Consider the following 19,115-nt stretch of genomic DNA (forward strand, 5'->3'; position numbering starts at 1 on the left):
TTCTAGGGGCTAAAAATGGATTGAGAGATTAGACTACCACACACTGAGCTGGTCACAAGATGTATTTACCTTTCTTAAAGAAATAATCAGACAGCCCAGCCAGCATGGCCCAGTGGTTGAGTGTTGACCTATGAGCCAGGAGGTCACGGTTCAATTAGGATGAGGGCACATGCCCGGGTTGTGATTCCCAATGGGAAGCGTGCAGGAGGCAGCCAATCAATGATTCTCTCTCATCATTGATGTTTTATCTCTCCCTCTTCCTTCCTCCCTGAAATCAATAAAAAAAAATATTTTTAAAAAAGAAATAATCGGACATTTGTATGATGAATTATTATTTACAGGAGTGAAAAATTGGAAATTTCTTAGATACCTAGTAGGAGAGATTTGGTTATAAATATTCATATATACCAATCCAAGGAAATAGCTGTGTGATCACTATTTTGTAATATATATTACTTCTATCTCTGTATTTGCCAATGAAGACAGAAAGTGCATTCATCAGACTGTCTACGTATGGGGAAAGGATGTATAATTTTATTTTTCTTCTTCATACTTTTGTATATTTTCCAAATATTCTGTGATGATCACACAACTTGAATAATCAGAAGACCGTAGTACGTGCTATTTTCTTAGAGCAGGGTGCCCAGTTAAGTGCTAACTCGTGTGACAAGAGTGTGGCTGCTGTGGAGCTAGAGAACCGGGGTGGTAAGGAAAGGCCTTGCACAGAGGGCAAGGACCTCCTCTGCTGCTGGGCACTTCAATTCTCACCTTTCGCATTAAAAATAATGACCTGAAAACACTTCTTGGATATAACATTTCCCTTCTGTTAAATAATACTCTTGCCATGACTTCAAGGAACTGAATTACTGGACTCAATGAGTTTAAAGTTGCATTGCAGATCTGGATATGGAGGATTTGATGAGTGAGATCAGGGCCGGATACTAAGTATTTTCAACACTGGCTCTGCGTTGGGTCATAGTTTGCTAACCGCTGGCCCGGAAGCTGTTTAGGGAATCAGAATGAGTAACTGCTTGAAGCAGGAAGGGGCTGAAGCAAATGGGACCATGAGGAGACTCTAGCAGCAGCCGCAGTTAGGAGCATGGGACGGAGGAAGAAAGACTGGAGCTCTGGGATGACCAACCCCCTGCCAAGTTAGCCAGGCCTGGTCAGCAGGCCTTAAATGGACCATCCAGTCAATGTTCTTCTACCTGCAACCACATCCTTCTAATGCTCAAAATTTTTTTCTGACCCATTTCTCTAGTCCTCCCCCATCTTTCAAACCCTTCTCCCATGTGGCATCTGGAATTGGTGTAAGCAGTCGTCTGGCTTCTAAGAACTTCACCCTGGGCTCTGAGCTTTTGTTTCACTTCCTTGACTTTCCTTCAGTCAGGTTCCTCACTTAGGGCACTTTCCCTGCTGCCCAGAACTGTTTTCTCAGATTGTTCTTGAGGCCAGGAGTAGAATTGATGTTTCTTCATTTTTCACTACAATACACGTCTTTTCCTTATTTGTTGGAGGCCCACTCAATTTGATTCATTCTCCCCACCTTATTCCTGTCATTTACTGGTCTTTGGATCAGTTGTGTGGATGACTGATGACTTGACCTTGTGGCTTAAAGTCTTCATTTCACACCCATGTCCTGCCATCATGCTGGACTTCAGTATCTACACTGACAATCTACCCAATATCCTGGACTCTCAATTTGTTTTTTTAATCTTCACCCAAGGATATGTTTTTATTGATATTTAACGAGGCGGGGGGGAGAGAGAGAGAGAGAGAGAGAGAGACATTGATCTGTTGTCTTCCATATGCTCTCTGGCCGAGGATTGAACCTGCAATCTAGGTATGTGCCCTGGCCAAGAATCGGACCTGCACCTTTTGAGGTACATATGGATCAACGCTCCAACCAACTGCACCCCCCTGGCCAGGACTGGACTCTCAATTCTTGACCCCCTAACTTTCAATGAACTTTTCTCTCAGTGTACCTCATTCAATCACGCCTGCGTTTATGCCTCCGACTTTGTTATCACTTATGCTTCATATTCGTAAGCCTTAGGAGTCTCAATCTGTAACCACAAAACTATCATCAAGCCCATTGTTAGTTTATTCAAATATTCCCACAATGGCCCATCGCATTGGCCAGCATTCTTCGCTGACAGCATATTCTCTCCAGCAAGTTTCATCAGGAAGGGCTGTTTCAAGAAAGCTCACCGAATTGTTGGAAAGTTCCTCTTAATAGAAAATGGTAATTAGAATGTCGGGTTTCGTTTAAGCCTTTCTCAACTAGATCCTTCTCATTGGCCTCTGACTATGAGTAAGACTTTCCAATTAAAACAGAATGCTTCTTTTTGATGCCATGTCCTTCCCCAGCTCCCACCCATCTCTCTCCTTTAGTTCACAGCTACATTTCTCAGAAGAGTTTTTATGTCTATTTTTACTCCATTTCTTCTCATCCCGTTAACGTCACACCCATTCAATCTAACTTCTGTCTGATTATTCCACCAAATTTACTGTTGCTAATGCATCCAATTGCCAGCCTATTGCTAAATATAATGAATACTTTTAGGTCTTCATCATACTGTACCTCTCAACTGCATTGAATACAGTGACCAACCAGTCTTCCTTTGGAAACATTTGCTTCTTTTGTTTTTTTTTTTGTGTGGCTTGGTTCTTTTGCCTTTTCAGATGCCCTCCCCCCAACCCCCGCCAATCTCCTTTGCAGACTTATCCTTCATTACTTAGCTGTTAAATATTGACTTTATCATGCCATATAGTTTACTCAGAAAATCTCCACACATGTCTCAGTTGTCCCCTCTGATGTATCAATAACTCAGGTTTGCATCTTCAGCTAAACCCTATGCTTGAGCTCCAGACTTGAGTGTCTAACTGGTGCCTTGACATTTCCTCTTGGTTGTCTCAAGGGCATCTCACAATGAACTGATCCAATCCTCCCTCTCTGCAGAAAACATGGTCTTCTAGTGTTGCCTCTTTGGGTAAATAACACCTTAATTGATCCAGTTTCTCAAGCCAGAACTGAAAGTTGTCTTAGCGACTTCTCTTTTACGTCACACCCTATCCACACCAGACCTTGGACCTATCCATTTTACCACCCAAGTTTTCCTCACACTATCTGTTTTGTTTTGTTTTCCATCATCACCACCAGAGACTGAGCAGCCATCTCTCTCATCATCACTTCTAGAGTAGCTTCGAATTTGTGTATCTTCTCCTGCTCCCCCTCTAATCCTTTCTCTACATGTAGGTGAAATGATCTTAACAAACAACAGTTTTAATCATGGTCACTGCCTCTGTTTAAATATTCTGAAGGCTTCCCAGTGCTGTTAGGCTAAAACCAAGAGGAATTGAATCAGTGACCTATTGGTGCATGGGTTGACACTCTGTGCCAAACTGGCCAGGCACTGAGACCTTATTTTTAAACGGCTAATACAATTGCTAAGAAAGGGATGATGGAAGTATGAGTCAGGGTGGGGTTACTTAGTTTAATTGAAGTGTTAATTATTGACTTACCTTGAAAATGAATGTTTCCTTCATGTTTTCTTTTCTTTTATAGAATGGCAAAATTGTTGCAAAGATTGAGGGTGCAAACGCACCACTTGTGAATAAAACAGTTATTAACTTGGTGAATGATGAGAAGAAAATTGCAGCAGGTGAAATCGTTCGCCCTCAGGTAATACTTTGTACTCCTGGCTATTTTATTTTATAAAATAGCTATGACATCTTTTTTGTTGTTTTCCTAAAGCGCTGTCCCTAATTTTATAACTATCTAGTTATCTAAATGTTGCAAAGTTTCTGGGAAGTATCTTGGCAATATGAATCAAAGGCCCTAAAAAAAACAGGTATCCTTTGAGCAATTATGCTCCCAATAAATTTTCCTAAGATGATGAGACAAATATAGAAAATGCTTATTGCATTGTTGTCTGTTATTAAACACTGGAGGCCCAGTGCACAAATTCGTGCACCTTGAAAGGAACTGTGGGCACAGGGGTGGGTCTCAGCCCATTCTCCAGGCCCCCACCCAGACCCTCCCGCCGCAGGCCCCGGTACCCTGTTTGCTGGCAGCCCCGCTTCTGCCGCCGCTGGTCCCACGCACTGATGGCACCGGCCCCACTCGCCCCTGCTGATGAAATGGAGCAATAGGGGCTGGTGCCAGCAACGGGTGCGAGTGTGGCTGGCGCCATCAGTGGTGTGAGTGGCGGCTGCTGCCCCGATTTCCCCTCAGGAGCAGGGGGAGGTGGAGAAGTCCTCAGGTGCGATCAGGGCTGGCAGCCGCCACTTGCACCTGTTGATTGAGCCAAGTGATTGGGACTGGCGGCACTGGGGGCCAGCAGCAGGTGCGAGCATCAGCTCCGACGCCGGCTGCGGGTGTGAGTGCTGGGTAGGACCGCGGTGCATGGGAGCAAAGAATTTTCAGTAACCACCAGAGGCTTGCCCCGATGACAGTGACCGGTGCCCTGCCTTGGTCTGGTGCCCCTGCTCACCTCCTCCACCATCCGGCTGCTGCTGACACCCGCCATGTTCCACACATGCCCTCTGGTGGTCAGTGCACGTCATAAGAACTGGTTGTTCGGTTTTGGTTGTTTTGTTGTTCGGTTGTTCTGCTGTTGGGTTTATTTGCATATCAGGGTTTTATATATATAGATTTGGAATTAGTCAACGGAGAAGATGGCGGTGGAGTAGGATGATCTTGCTTGCATCTTCTGCTGGAACCAAACTAGAAGTAAAATGCAATTAGGGAACGTTCATTCTGAATTGGCAACCGAAGACTAGTTAAAGAAGAGATTTTTTTAAACAAGGAAAAACAGAAACCACCTCAGGACTGGTAGGAAGAGCAGGGGTCATGAGAAAGGATGGCCCGGCTCCCAGGGGCAGCAGGCCAAGGGTGCGGAGGGATATCCGGGCTGGGGTGGGTCTGTTTCCCCCTTGAGAGGAGTGAGGCCTGGACCCCCATCTGAGCTTCCCATCCCAGAGTACCAGAGCTGGGAATAGCCACCTATATAGCATCCAGGGTTGAAAGGCTTGGGGCTTCTAAGAGATGGATCCTGCCGGGGACAAATCCGCTTATTTTTTAAAGGGTCAGAGCACAAGATTTTTGTTCACAGCCACTCACCCTGGACTTCGGCAGAGGGAGGGCAGTGCAACTGGAGTCACCTGAGGAGAGTCTGGGGTGGAAGGCACTGGGGAAAGACATGGGAGAGAAGCTTCCAGGATCCCAGTGCTTGGTCCTCCCCATTGATACCACAGCATCCATTCCCGCCCCCCCCCCCCCCCCAGGCACAGCCCCTCCCATCAGCAGCAGCCTGGGGAAGCTCCTCCCATTTCTGGAATCCCCGCTCGCCACACCCTGCATCTCAACCCCCACTGAGGAGGCAGTAGCGGGTCTATGGGTTGTCAGACTCAGGGGGCATTGGTGACTGGCTTCGGGGTGGAACCATTTCCCTCCCTTTCCCAGGAATCTGAGTGGCACTCCCAGCTCCCAGCAGACCCCAATGGCCTGCCTTCGAGGGGCTCCACCCTCCTGAGGTCAGGGAAAAAATTCCAGGACATGGGTGGCGGCAGGTCCTAAGGAATCTGCTCCTGGGCCCCATGCTGCTAACATGTGGGTCTTGGAGCACAGCTTGGCCCCTCCCATGTGCAGCCCAACTCAGCAGAGGCAGATACCAACTGTGGATCATTAGAAGCTTTGATCAGGTTGCCGAGAGCCGATTATAGACAGCTTCTGACATTGGCTAGCACCCAAGTACCCACTGGGAGGCCTGTGAATGGCACACAAAATAGCCAGCCTTATACATCATCAGCACAAGACCCAAAGGGAGATCTCAGCAGGCACTAAACACCCCAAGATCTCGGTTTGTTCTTTATCATTCTTTTCAGTTCGGGGCTCTCGCAGTCTGAGCGGGGAGAGGCTCCCGCCACTGCCACTGCACTTGCCAGCCATGAGCCTGGCTTCCGTGGAAGCACGCTGACCACCAGGGGGGCAGCTCTTGCATTGAGTGTCTGCCCCCTGGTGGTCAGTGTGCATCATAGCAACTGGTCGTTCTGGTTGTTCCACTGTAAAAATCGCTTAGGCTTTTATTATATAGATATATACAGAATCACAGAAGCACTTTCAGGGCTTCTCAAGTAATGAAGACCCCCACCACTGCCCCCACCCATTCTAGTATTTTACTCTATAGAAAGCAATGAACTATTGTTTTGAGCAAGACTCTTTTTTAAGTTAAGGTGTTATCTTTCTGTTTCTAATTTACTAATCGTAATAGTCAGGAATGGATCTTGAAACTTATCAAATCTTTTGATCTTTTAATATGATAATTATGTATTTATTATTTTCTTGTTAACCTATGCTTCTTTCTTATTTTGTTCCTTGTACTCTTCTTAAGTTTTAAAGTTTTTTTAACCATTTCCATACAGCATATATACATTATTTATGATAGTTCCCCTACCCTACCTATTTAACATATTCTTTATCCTGTTTTAGTGGAATGTTTGGGAAAAGCAGTGTTAGATAAATGCAGGCACATTTCCACTTTACCTTTTATCCCTTCGATTATAAATGTTTATCAGAAATAAAATTTCTAAAAACTCACTACCACATTAAAATGTAATTGTTTTACTTGCATTTTTCTTCCATAGTATCATGAAATTGGACTTGTAGGCTCAAATACAGAACTTTCCAAGACAGCATCCAAAGATACTATGGGTAAGAAAATTTAAAGTAATGGCAAGGGATTTGTAGTAGATGGATGCTCATTACAGCATCACCTAAAGTAGCAAAGAGCTGGTAATAGCATCAGTATGAATTGATAAGGAACTGGTAGGATAAATTATGATTTGTGCAATACTGGATCCAGTTATTAAAAGGAAACCTCTTTTTCCCAGCAGGTGTGGCTCAGTGGTTGAGCATCGACCTATGAATCAGGAGGTCATCGTTCGATTTCCAGTCAGGGCATGTGGTTAGGGCACATGCCCGGGTTGCGGGCTCCATCCTGTGTGGGGCGAGGCAGCCAATCAGTGATTCTCTGTCATCACTGATGTTTCTGTTTCTCTCTCCCTCTCCCTTCCTCTCTGAAATCAATACGAAAAAATATTTTTTTAAAGAAATTTCTTTTGCTTCCCTTCCCCTTGTCTTTGCTCTCTATATCTGGAGCCTTTCAGGACCAGTGCCTACCTCATCTGTTTTTTGTGTTTATTTATTTATTTATTTATGTATTTATTTATTTACAACTACTACTATTATTATTATTTGTACTACAAACTCTTGTGAATGTTTCTCTTGTATGCAAATGTAGGATGTGCACTTTGATTCCAAATAGAACCTCTTTGGTAGTTGAAATGCCGCAATAAGAACAAAGCTGTCAATGGACAAAAATTCACTGGACATCAGTAGTTTACATTTTTAATTACTAAAACCTTCATTATCTAGACTTAGTGCCAAGACAATGAAATTTTTCTATTTATTTTTTCCCAGGCCGAATATACAGTATTGCTATTATCAAACCCGAGGCTAGGAATACTGGAAAAACTACGGAAATTAAAGAAAATGTAAGTAATATTTCACAATAGTAGTTTCAATTAACTGAAAAATAACAACCCCTTAGTTGTCAATTTAGAGATGAGCTTATCATGTAGAGTAAAATAGAACATAATGAACTTCTGGTGCCTCTAATGGCTTTGAATGTTTTGTCTTTAAAGGGCCAGAACCACTCAGGCATCCTTATTTAAATAACTCCGTTCTATCAGATTGCAGCAAATGTTTTTCATGTTGAGTGAAAACTTGTTATAAGCTCACATTAGCTTGCTTTATTCCCTATATGTTGTCATAAATGTATGGTCCTTTTTAGATACATGATAGCTTAAGGTTGTATTTAATATTTTGCTTTAGAGAAAAAAAATGTTAGAGGAAAATTGCATTCTAATCCAAAGGTCAACAGACATTTTCTCTAAAGGGTCATTTAGTAACTATTTTCAAGTTAGTGGGTACATGGCCTGTCCCAACTCTGCGATCATATGGAGAAAACACCAGCAGACACTATGTACACAAACGGGTGAGACTATGTTCCAATAAACTTTATTTAAAAAAATAGGCAGTGGGCTAGATTTCGACGGCAAGCTCTAGTTTGCTGACCCCTGAATAAAGACTTTGTGTTGAAACAACAGAATTATATTGAAATTTGAAAGAATATTGCATGTGCAGTAGAGGAGATCACATAGAGAGCTATGTCAGAAGGGGTTGGGTATCTCTCGATGAACTTCCCATTGTGTATTCTTTCTTTAGCTATAGTAGCATTATCACTGATTAATGATCCACGGGTCATGGTACATATATTCTCTCTCCCAATTATGAGTTGATTTAATTGATACTCCTCTCTAAGTATAAACCCCAGCCCCCTTTTTTCCAGATTCTGGTGTGTATGTGGGAAGGGGGACACAGACTGTACCTCAGTGCCCCATATATTGTTTTTATATTTTATAAAGTTTTCAAAAATAATATCCTTACCAATGGTTTACAGTTGCTTATTCTAGTATGTTTTAATAGCTACAATAGTGAAGACTTTCAAATTATATAGTTGTTTTAGTTGAGGCAATGCTATTAATCATCATTTCATCTGAAATGTTTTGTTTTGACATACTAAACAACATTTCAGAAATGTAAATTATGAATAGCTACTACATACCTCACTTCTCTGGAATGCAGTAAAAAGCTACATAACCCACAGGGCAGAAAAAGTTTAAAAAATGTTTTAATAAAAAGAAAATGAACACACTGCATTTTTCAACTATAACAAAGGAGAAGTTATCAAGGTTAAAAGTTACTTGAATTTTTTTTTCTTTTGTCAGACGCTTAGTAACTTAACAGACATGATTTGAGTATTTAGAAATTTTTCAAATTGGAACGTCAGGAGAGGAGTCACTAAGATGTAAATATAGCTCTGCAATATCAAATCAGCCCATGGAACCAGGTCAGAGCTTGCTTTAATAATAGAAGCAGAAAGAATTGGTGCTGGGTACACCCAATCAAATTGAGGTCAAATTATTGATATAATTTCATGTAATTACTAAGTTGCTTTGAATCCAGGTTACACTTCAGACTGTGTATTATTTATTGTATTTCACTGTTTAGTTCCTCATTGAACTTTTTATATTAGCCTAAAAACTTCTCTTTGTTACATTTTATTATACTTGAGTGTGACAGGCAAACTGAATTTGTCATTAAATTTTCTTTAAGACAAGTAGCACATGGCTAAATCTTAAATTCTGCCCTTCCCCATAATTCGCTTATTTTTGTTGTTAGAAAATTATAATAGATCATGAGCTATAACCGTAACAAAGTAAAGCCTTGAAAAAGTTAGTGATTTCAAAAATGGATGGTTAAGAAATTTATGTCTTTCCGAGTGATTCTGTTAGTTTTTTCACATTTTGAGGCAATTCACATAAATAATATAAATATTGTGGTGTTCTGGATTAAGTCTTGAAAACTTAAATACTAAGGGCTTGACAAGGGCTTTCTGTGATATTTATTTCTGAGCCTCTTCAAATCTAGTCCCCTACTGATTGTGCTGAGGTCTTTACATGAAATGCATTAAAATAGGGGTGGTATATGAAGCCTAGGACACAGATGTCCTTGACTTGTTTTGCACGTGGTCCTACAACCTCTGGATCTGACCTTGCTCTCTCATTGAAGATTGTCAACGCAGGATTTGTCATAGAAGCAGAAGATAATAGAGTGCTCACTGAAAACCAAGTGAGGGAATTCTATAGTCAAATAGCCGAGCAGGTAAGAAAGTCTAACAAAACCCCCACTGTGTTGCCTACATTCTTATCCGTTTTAGATCCTCATTATAGAAAAGCAAATGCGTAAGTGTGACCAACCAAATAAGCTCCCGCTCTCCCTGTTTGTGTCCACACCATGGCGATACCAAAGATGGTGACCCTGGAGAAATCGCCATCAGTCGACCAGAAGTGGGTGATCTAATTGTGTTCTTTTGGAATGAAGACCTCATTATATTAAGTCCTCTAACACTCCCTGCATGAGCCTGGAAGTAAATATCCAGGAATTTCCTATAGATTTTTGTCCCAGGTGGAAGGCTACTTATCATACACTTTACAGGAAAGCTTTAATTCTTTCTGTACCCAAAAGCCTTTCTCTCAAGCTATTTTTTAATTCTCTCTTGCTTGGCGGTATATGAGACAGGCAGTGCTATGTACTGGAAAGTGCACTGGCTTGGGGGTGAGGAGATATAGGTTCTACAAATCGACTGTCCAGTGTGGTAGCCATTAGATACATGAAATAAGTTAAGTACAAATTAAACTGATAAGAACAGATACTACACTTGATCTTAGCCAAAAGGCCAAGAAGCGATAAATTAAATAAAAATTCAGTCTTAGTTGCACTAGCCACATATGTTGGAGAGCACAGAACATGTTTGTCATCACGGAGAAAGTTCTACTGCATAGCACTTTGTAAACTAGCTGCACCACTCAAAGCATCTCTATTAGCCCCAGAAAGGATTAGACTGGCAACATCAGCATTTACCTGGGAGCGTTTGAGAAAATCCAATTCCTGAGCCCCACCCTAAATCTACTGAATCCTAAACTCTGGGATTGGGCTCCAGAAACCTGCATTCACATAACAAGCCCTTCAGATGATATGGAAAATTCCTAGAGTTTGAGAATAGCTATTAGACTATCTTTTTTAAATTTTATTTTTTATTGATTTTTTACAGAGAGGAAGGAAGAGGGATAGAGAGCCAGAAACATTGATGAGAGAGAAACATCGATCAGCCGCTTCCTGCACTCCCTCCCCCACCCCCCACTGGGAATGTGCCCGCAACCAAGGCACATGCCCCCAACCAAATCGAACCTGGGACCCCTGAGTCCGCGGGCCGATGCTCCATCCACTAAGCCAAACCGGCCAGGACAGCTATTAGACCAGCGGTTCTCAACCCATGGGTCGAGACTCCCCTTTGGCGGTCAAAACGACCCTTTCACAGGGGTTGCCTAAGACTATCCTGCATATCAGATATTTACATTATGATTCATAACAGTAGCAACATTACAGTTATGAAGTAGCAACAAAAATCATTTTATGGTTGGGTCACAGCATGAGGAACTGTATTTAAAGGGCAGAAGGTTGAGAACCACTGTATTATACTATCTTTAAGATCAATCCCTGCTGGCTGTGAGCTTTAATCCTTAAAAGATGTGGCTGTTAACAGGGGCTTCATAAGGATACCATTCCCTTGCCCAGTGATCATGAAGGGGAAGATGCTACTTGACTTAGGTGGCAGCTGCCATGTTAGCCTATCCATTTCAGGAACCTGACCCGTTTATCATTTTATTTTGTAGCCTGACTTTGAAGAGTTTGTCTCATTAATGACACATAGCCTAAGCTGTGTTCTAGTTGTATCTCGAAGCACTGAACAAGTACCATTCTTGGAAGAGGAAATTGTATCTAAATTTGAGACTGAACCTCAAGAACCACCTGAGGGTCAACCTGAGATGGACCCATCTTCACTGGTGAAGAAAAAGTGGGACAGGTAGCTCAAGACCAAGAATTTATGATTTGCAATGTCTTAGTAGGTAATGAAAAGTGATGTCCGAATATCTCAAAATCTAAAGACAAGCATAATAGTATTCATGTTAAAGCTACAAGCATTTCTCTCAGTCAATCTAAAGTACTATCTATTCAGCAAAATGGGGCTTGCCCTGAAAGTTTATATCAAGAGGATTGGCAAGGGGAAAAGTTTTCCCTTGTCTTTCTACAGCTGGGATAGTCTGAGGAGGATAAGTTTTAGTTCTTCCTTGAATGTTTGGTAAAACTCCCCTGTGAAACCATCTGGCCCTGGGCTTTTGTTTGCTGGGAGCTTTTTGATGACTGCTTCAATTTCTTCCATAGTTATTGGCCTATTGAGATTTTTAGACTCTTCCTGATTGAGTTTTAGAATGTTGTATTTTTCTAGGAATATGTCCATTTCCTCCAGGTTGTCTAGTTTGTTGGAGTAGAGTTGTTTGTAGTATTTTCTAACAATCCTTTGTATTTCTGTGGGGTCTGTTGTTATTTCTCCTCTTTCATTTCTGATTTTTGTTTATTTGGGTCCTCTCTCTTTGTTTCTTGGTGAGCCTGGCTAGAGGTTCATCAATCTTGTTTATCCTTTCAAAGAACCAGCTCTTGGTTTTGTTGATCTTTTGTATTGTTTTTTTGGTCTCTATGTCGTTTATCTCCACTCTGATCTTTATTATTTCCTTCCTTCTGCTTACACTGGGATTTTCTTGTTGCTCTCTTTCTAACTCTTTGAGTTGTAGGGTTAGGTAATTTATTCTCATTGTTTCTTATTTCTTGCAGTAGGCTTGTAGAGCTATGAACTTCTCTCTCAAGACTGCTTTCGCTGTGTCACGTAGGTTTTGGAGTGTTGTGTTTTTATTGTCGTTTGTTGCCATGATGTTTTTTATTTCTTCTTTGATCTCTTTGGTAACCCAGTCATTGTTTAATAGCGTGCTATTTAGTCTCCATGTGTTTGACTTTTCTGGATTGTTTTTATTGTAGTTGATTTCCAGTTTTATGCCATTGTGGTCTGAGAAGATGCTTGATATGATTTCAATTTTCTTGAATTTGAAGAGACTTTGTCTGTGACCCAATATATGGCCTATCTTTGAAAATGACCCATGTGCACTTGAGAAGAATGTATATTCTGTGGCTTTGGGGTGAAATGTTCTGAAGGGGTCAATTAATTCCATCTGATCTAGTGAGTCATTTAGGATTGATGTTTCTTTGCTGATTTTTTGTTTAGAGGATTTGTCCAATGGTGATAATGAGGTGTTAAACTCCCAACTATGATTCTATTGCTGTCAATCTCTCCCTTGATCTCCTCCAGAAGATTTCTTATGTATTTGGGTGCTCCTATTTTGGGTGCGTATATGTTTACCAGAGTTATTTCTTCTTGTTGCAATGCTCCCTTTAGTATTATGAAATGGCCTTCTTTATCTCTTTTTATGTCCTTCAATTTGAGATATAATTTGTCAGATATAAGTATTGCTACCCTGGCTTTTTTTTTCATTTCTATTCGCCTGAAAAACCTTTTTCCATCCCTTCACCATCAGTCTGTGTGCGTCTTTTTTTCTGAGGTGGGTTTCCTGTACACAGCAGATATATGGGTCATGTTTTCTTATCCACTCAGTTACCCTATGTCTTTTGATTGGGGCATTTAATCCATTTACATTTAAAGTTATTATTGATAGATACTTGTTAGTCGCCATTTTTATTCTTTACCCCTGTGTTCCTTCTTCGTTTCCTATTTTTTCTTTTTACAGCAGACCCTTTAGCATTTCTTGCATTGCTGGTTTGGTGGTAATAAACTCCCGAAGTCCTTTTTTGTCTGTGAAGCACCTGATTTCACCCTCAATTTTGATTGATAGCCTTGCTGGGTACAGTATTCTTGCATTCAGACCCTTCCTTTGCATGACTTTATATATTTCATTCCATTCCCTTCTTGCCTGATGTGTTTCTGTTGAGAAATCAGTCGCTAGTCTGATGGGGGCTCCTTTGTAGGTGACTTTCTGTCTCTCACTGGCTGCTTTTAAGATTCTTGCTTTGTCATTGGTGTTTGCCAATTTAATTATAATGTGCATTGGCGTCGGTCTTTTGGGGTTCATTTTGTTTGGGACTCTGTGAGCTTCTTGGATTTGTGTGAGTTTTTTCTTCCCTATATCAGGAAAGTTTTCTGTCATTATTTTTTCAAATAGATTTACTATTCCTTGCTCAGTTTCCTCTCCTTCTGGTACCCCTATTATGTGGATGTTGTTTTGTTTCATGTTGTCCCAGAGTTCTCTTAGGCTCTCCTCCTGCTTTTTAATTTTTTTTTTCTAGAAGCTGCTCTGCTTGGGTATTTTTTCCTACCTTGTCTTCTAGCTCACTGATGCAGTCCTCTGCTTCTTCTAGTCTACTGTTGATGCATTCTATTGTGTTCTTTATGGCAGTGATGTCATTTTTCATTTCTTCTTGGTTTTTCTTCATTTCCTCTTGGTTCTTACACATATTGTTGAATTTGTCTTCCATTCTTTTCATCCACCTTATGACCATTTCTCTGAATTTTCTCTGACAGGTTGCTTGCATCCATTTCATTTACTTCCTTTTCTGGTGATGCCTGTTTTACTTTCATATGCGGGCTGGTTCTTGGTCTCCTCACGATCTCTCTTCTCCAGGTGTTTGGTTATGTAGTTCTCTCTCTGCTTTCCGTGAGGAGAAGCAGGGCTCCACGTAGTCGCGCTGTCCCAGATCCGGTGTTTCCGGGTTAGCAGCTGATCTCTGGATGTCGGGTCTTTGGATGTATACACTTCCAATAACAGCCACTTGAAATTAAATTTTTATTTGTTTTATTAAACTCTGAATTATTTGTAAACATATTATCAGTTTTAACTTTCTGTCACGGCTATTAAACTTCAGTTTATAATCTTAAATTATATTTTGAATTTCAGCAGTTTAGAAGAATATCTGGTTAAAGAAAATATACGTCAGTTTTGTGATGTTGAAGAGGATGTAGATAATGTTAATAAGCTTATTGATATCTTCTTCCCTGATTTTAAAAACATGAAATTAGAAAAGACACTGGCATTACTTCGACCAGATCTTTTTCAAGAAAAGAAAGGTAAGAAATAAGGTACAAATTGTTTATTTCATAAATGGATTTGAATAAACCCTAGTGTAGTTACATTAAAATATATTATTTTAGGACTTAACTTCGAAGAAAAAGCACCTAAAGTAAGAAATTTAGTTAATATTAATGTACTAATTTTCAATAACAAAACCATTTTCAGTAAAGAGTTTACAAAGTATTTTCTAGCTTATAAATGTTGTAGAAAAGATTTTAAAGTGACAGGAATTATTATATAATAAAAATTGGTAGTTTTCATTTCTGAAATGCCTTAACTCAAAGCTTGGGTCAACCCCTCATTAATAGTATGATTTGAAAAAGATGCTTTATCAGGTCTCTTTCTTCTAATATAGAGAATATTATTGAATGCAAACTCTAACTGAAAAAGAAGAAAATAAAATTTAAAAAAGAACAAAAAAATTAGATGAAAATAAGAAAACATAAATACAGTGCCTACACTTAAAAAGTGCTAATTATTTTTAACCTACTCCCGTATTCACATGGCAGAGTGAAATGCAGAGTAAGAATACAAACCATACATTCACACTATTAATTATTTTTCATATCTAGTATATGAAAATACAATACTTTATATTGACCTTGCATTCTCTGACTTGCTGAACTCAGTGTTAGAATCTTTGATGTCATCTCCTAGGGAATGTCTGTGCAGACCAGGATTTCTCAACCTCAGACCTACTTACATTTGGGGCTAGATAACTGATAATTTTTGGCTGAGGGAGGCTGTGTCATGTGCATTGTAAAATGGTTATAACACCCTTGGCCTCTGCTCATCAGATGTAGCATCCCTGCGCACCCCCATCTTCCCTCTCACCACGCCCTGTTGTGACAACAAAAAATGTCTCCAGACATTGTCAAATGCACTCATGAGGGATAGAATTTCTGGCCAAGAACTACTGATGTAGACAATAATAACACTGAAAATCAAGACAATCTATATATGATTCTTCCTTTTGCTTGCATCATTGGACTGACTGGCTAGAACTTCCTGTATGATGTTGACTAGGAGAGGTGAGAGTAGACAAGTTTGCCTTGTTCCTGACCTTATAGTGAAAGCATTCAGTTTTTTACCATCTTATATATAAAAGTGTAATATGCAAATCGACCGAACAGCCAAACAGCGGAACAACCATCTGGACCACCATCCAGATGACCATCCAGGACCATGCTATGACACTATTGGCTCCAGGCCAGCCAAGGTGGGTGCAATGCTATTGGCCGGGGGCCCAGCCATTGCCCCATGATTGCCCCACAGAGGGAGGCCCAGGCCACCAGCATGTGGGGCGAACAATGGTGGTGGGGGGGCCTCCCCTGAGAGGGAAGCTCGAGTCCTGGGTGCCAGAAGGAAGCTGGTGCTGGCAGCCGGGGGAAGGAAGGCCTACTCTTGCATGAATTCTGTGCATTGGGCCTCTAGTTAAGTATAATTTTAGTGCTATATATCCTTTATCAAATTAAGGAAATTTCCATTTATTCCTAGTTTGGGGATTTAAAAAAAAATCATGAATGGATATTGCATTTTCTCAAACATTTTTTCTGTGTCTACTACCGTGATTATTACTTTTCCTTGAGTTTGATAATAAGGTAATTACTGTGATTTTTGAATGTTGAAGCAGCTTTGCATTCTCCAGATAAATCACAATTGATTGTTGTATATTGTCCTTTTTGCATACTTCTGGATTTGATTTTTAAATATTTTGTTGAGAGCTTTCATGCTTATATTCATGAGAATTATTTGTTGTTTTCTTATAATATCTTTATCTGGTTTTGGTGTCAGCATAATGCAGGCCTCATAAAATAAGTTGTCACTCTTCTTTATTTTCTGGAAGAAACAGTGTATAATTGATATTACATTTTTCTTAAATATTTACCAGAGTTTACTAGCAAAACTATCTGGTCCTATAGTTTTCTTCTTTGGAATGTTTTGTTTGCCTTTTAAAATATTTCTTAATATTTACATACTTGTTAAATGAATAGATTTTTATAAACTAGGACAGCTATAAAATTATAGAAAAATTAATATAGTACAGAGTTCCAATATGCATGCTTAACAGTTTCTCCTATTAACATATTTTTGTGATATGTTTTTAAAATTAATGAATATTGACACATTGTTATTGGCTAAAATCCATATTTTACATTAAAGTTCTCTATTTTGCACATGCTATGGGTTTTGATAAATGCATATCATGTATCCTCTTTACAGTATCATACAGAATGGAGTCACCTAGTCATTCCTCCCTTCCACCCTCCTGTCCTTAGGCTACCACTGATCTTTTTGGTGTCTCTATAGTTTTACCTTTTCCAGAAAGTCAAAGAGTTGGAATCATATAGTATGTAGCCCAGGGGTGGGCAAACTTTTTGACTTGAGGGCCACAATGGGTTCTTAAACTGGACCGGAGGGCCGGAACAAAAGCATGGATGGAGTGTTTGTGTGAACTAATATAAATTCAAAGTAAACATCATTACATAAAAGGGTACGGTCTTTTTTTTTTTTTAGTTTTATTCATTTCAAACGGGCCGGATCCGGCCCACAGGCCGTAGTTTGCCCACGGCTGATGTAGCCTCTTCTTTTACTTAATATGAATTTCAGATTCCGCTATGTCTTTCTGTGACCTGGTAGCTCATTTCCTTTTGTTACTGAATAATATGCCATTTTATGGATGTACCAAAGTTTATCCAGTTACCTATTGAAGGACATCTTTGTTGCTTTCAGTTTTTGGCAATTATGAATAAAGCTGAAATAGGCATTAATACATGATTTTTTGCATGTGTAGACATAAGTTTTCACCTCAGTAAGGTAAATACCTAGGAGCCTGAATACTGGATCAAATGGTTAAACTATGTGTAGCTTTGTAAGAAACTGTCAAATGCCTTTTAAAGTGCTGTACCATTTTCAATTCTAAACAGCAAGTAGTGAGAGCTTCTGTTGCTGTGCAGGTGGTGGTTTAGGTTTTTTCTATTCTAATAAGTATGTAATGGTATCTCATTGTTGTCTCAATTCACAATTGCCCAATGACATGATGCTGAGCATCTTTTCATATGCTAACTTCTATTTCTATATCTTCTTTGGTGAGATGTCTCTTCAGATGTTTTTTCCCCCATTTCTTAATGGAGTTATTTGTTTACTTATTGTTGAATTATGAGTTCTTTGCATATTGTGAATACACGTTCTTTAAATATCTATAGTTTGCAAAGATTTTTCTAGGTTTTGGGCTCGGTGTTTTTTGTTTTTTTAAAATATATTTTATTGATTTTTTTTTTTTTATACAGAGAGGAAGGGAGAGGGATAGAGTGTTAGAAACATTGATGAGAGAGAAACATCGATCAGCTGCCTCCTGCACACACCTTACTGGAGATGTGCCCGCAACCAAGGTACATGCCCTTGACCGGAATCGAACCTGGGACCCTTCAGTCCGCAGGCTGACGCTCTATCCACTGAGCCAAACCAGTCAGGGCTGGGCTCTGTGTGTTTTTAAACAGTGTGTTTTACTGGAAAGTTTCTGTTTTTAATATAGTCCAACTTGTCAGGTATTTTTATTGCTCTTTTAGTGTTTAAATTAAAAAATCAATTTAAACCCTAAAAGGTTATCAGTATTTTCTTCTCTGTTATCTTGCAGAAAGTTTATAGGTTGGAACTTTACATTTAGGACTATAACCCATTTCATTTATTTTTCATGAAAGGTATATGGTCTATGTCTAGATTGATTTTTTTTGCATGTGTGTGTCCAATTGTTCCAGCACCATTTGTGGAAAAGACTATCATTGCTCCACTGTATTACCTTTGCTTATTTGTCACACTTCAGTTGACATATTCATGTGGGTATATTTCTGGGTTCTCTATTCAGTTCTGTTGATCTATGTGTGTATTCTTTTGCTTATCCCTCACTAATTTGATTACAGTAGTTTTAAAAAATGTTTTTAATTGATTTTTTTAGAAAGAGAGGAAGGGAGAGGGAGAGTGAGTGAAACATTGATGCGAGAGGGAAACACCAATCAGTTGCCTCTTGAACACTCCCAAATAAGGATCGAGCCTGCAACCTGGGCATGTACTCTGACCAGGAATCAAACTGGCGACCTTTCAGTTCATGGGATGACGCTTAACCAACTGAGCCACTCCAGCAGGGCTGATTACGGTAGTCCTACAGTCAATCTTGAAGTGGGTAGTTATCAGTCCTCAAAAAATGTTTTTGTCTTTCAATGTTGAGTTGGTTATTCTGGGTTTTTGTGTTTCCATATAAACTTTAGAATCAGTTTTTCAGTATCCATATCCACAAAATAACTTGTGGACACATCAATTGGTTGCCTCTCACACATGCTAGGGGCACAGGATCGAGTTTGCAAATGAGGTACGTGCCCTTAACCAGAATTGAACCCACGGCCTTCAGTCCACGGGCCAACACTCTATCCACTGAGTCAAACTGGCTATGATGCATT

General features: G+C 39.9%; 1 protein-coding gene across 1 annotated transcript in view; it reads left to right on the plus strand.

The window, feature by feature from the left end:
- The window catches only part of NME8 (NME/NM23 family member 8), a gene marked incomplete at its 5' end in the record, with an annotated part of 35,312 nt that overhangs the window by 5,338 nt on the left and 10,859 nt on the right, over positions 1-19,115 (plus strand). The window contains 6 exons of the mRNA XM_081102002.1: positions 3,569-3,685; positions 6,649-6,715; positions 7,484-7,557; positions 9,698-9,790; positions 11,362-11,552; positions 14,488-14,657. Of these exons, the coding sequence (XP_080958128.1) occupies positions 3,569-3,685; positions 6,649-6,715; positions 7,484-7,557; positions 9,698-9,790; positions 11,362-11,552; positions 14,488-14,657 (712 nt within the window). The remainder of the gene's footprint in view (positions 1-3,568; positions 3,686-6,648; positions 6,716-7,483; positions 7,558-9,697; positions 9,791-11,361; positions 11,553-14,487; positions 14,658-19,115) is intronic.

This window comes from Myotis nattereri (assembly GCF_964212035.1).
Source record: "Myotis nattereri genome assembly, chromosome: 11".
NCBI classification, from domain to species: domain Eukaryota; kingdom Metazoa; phylum Chordata; class Mammalia; order Chiroptera; family Vespertilionidae; genus Myotis; species Myotis nattereri.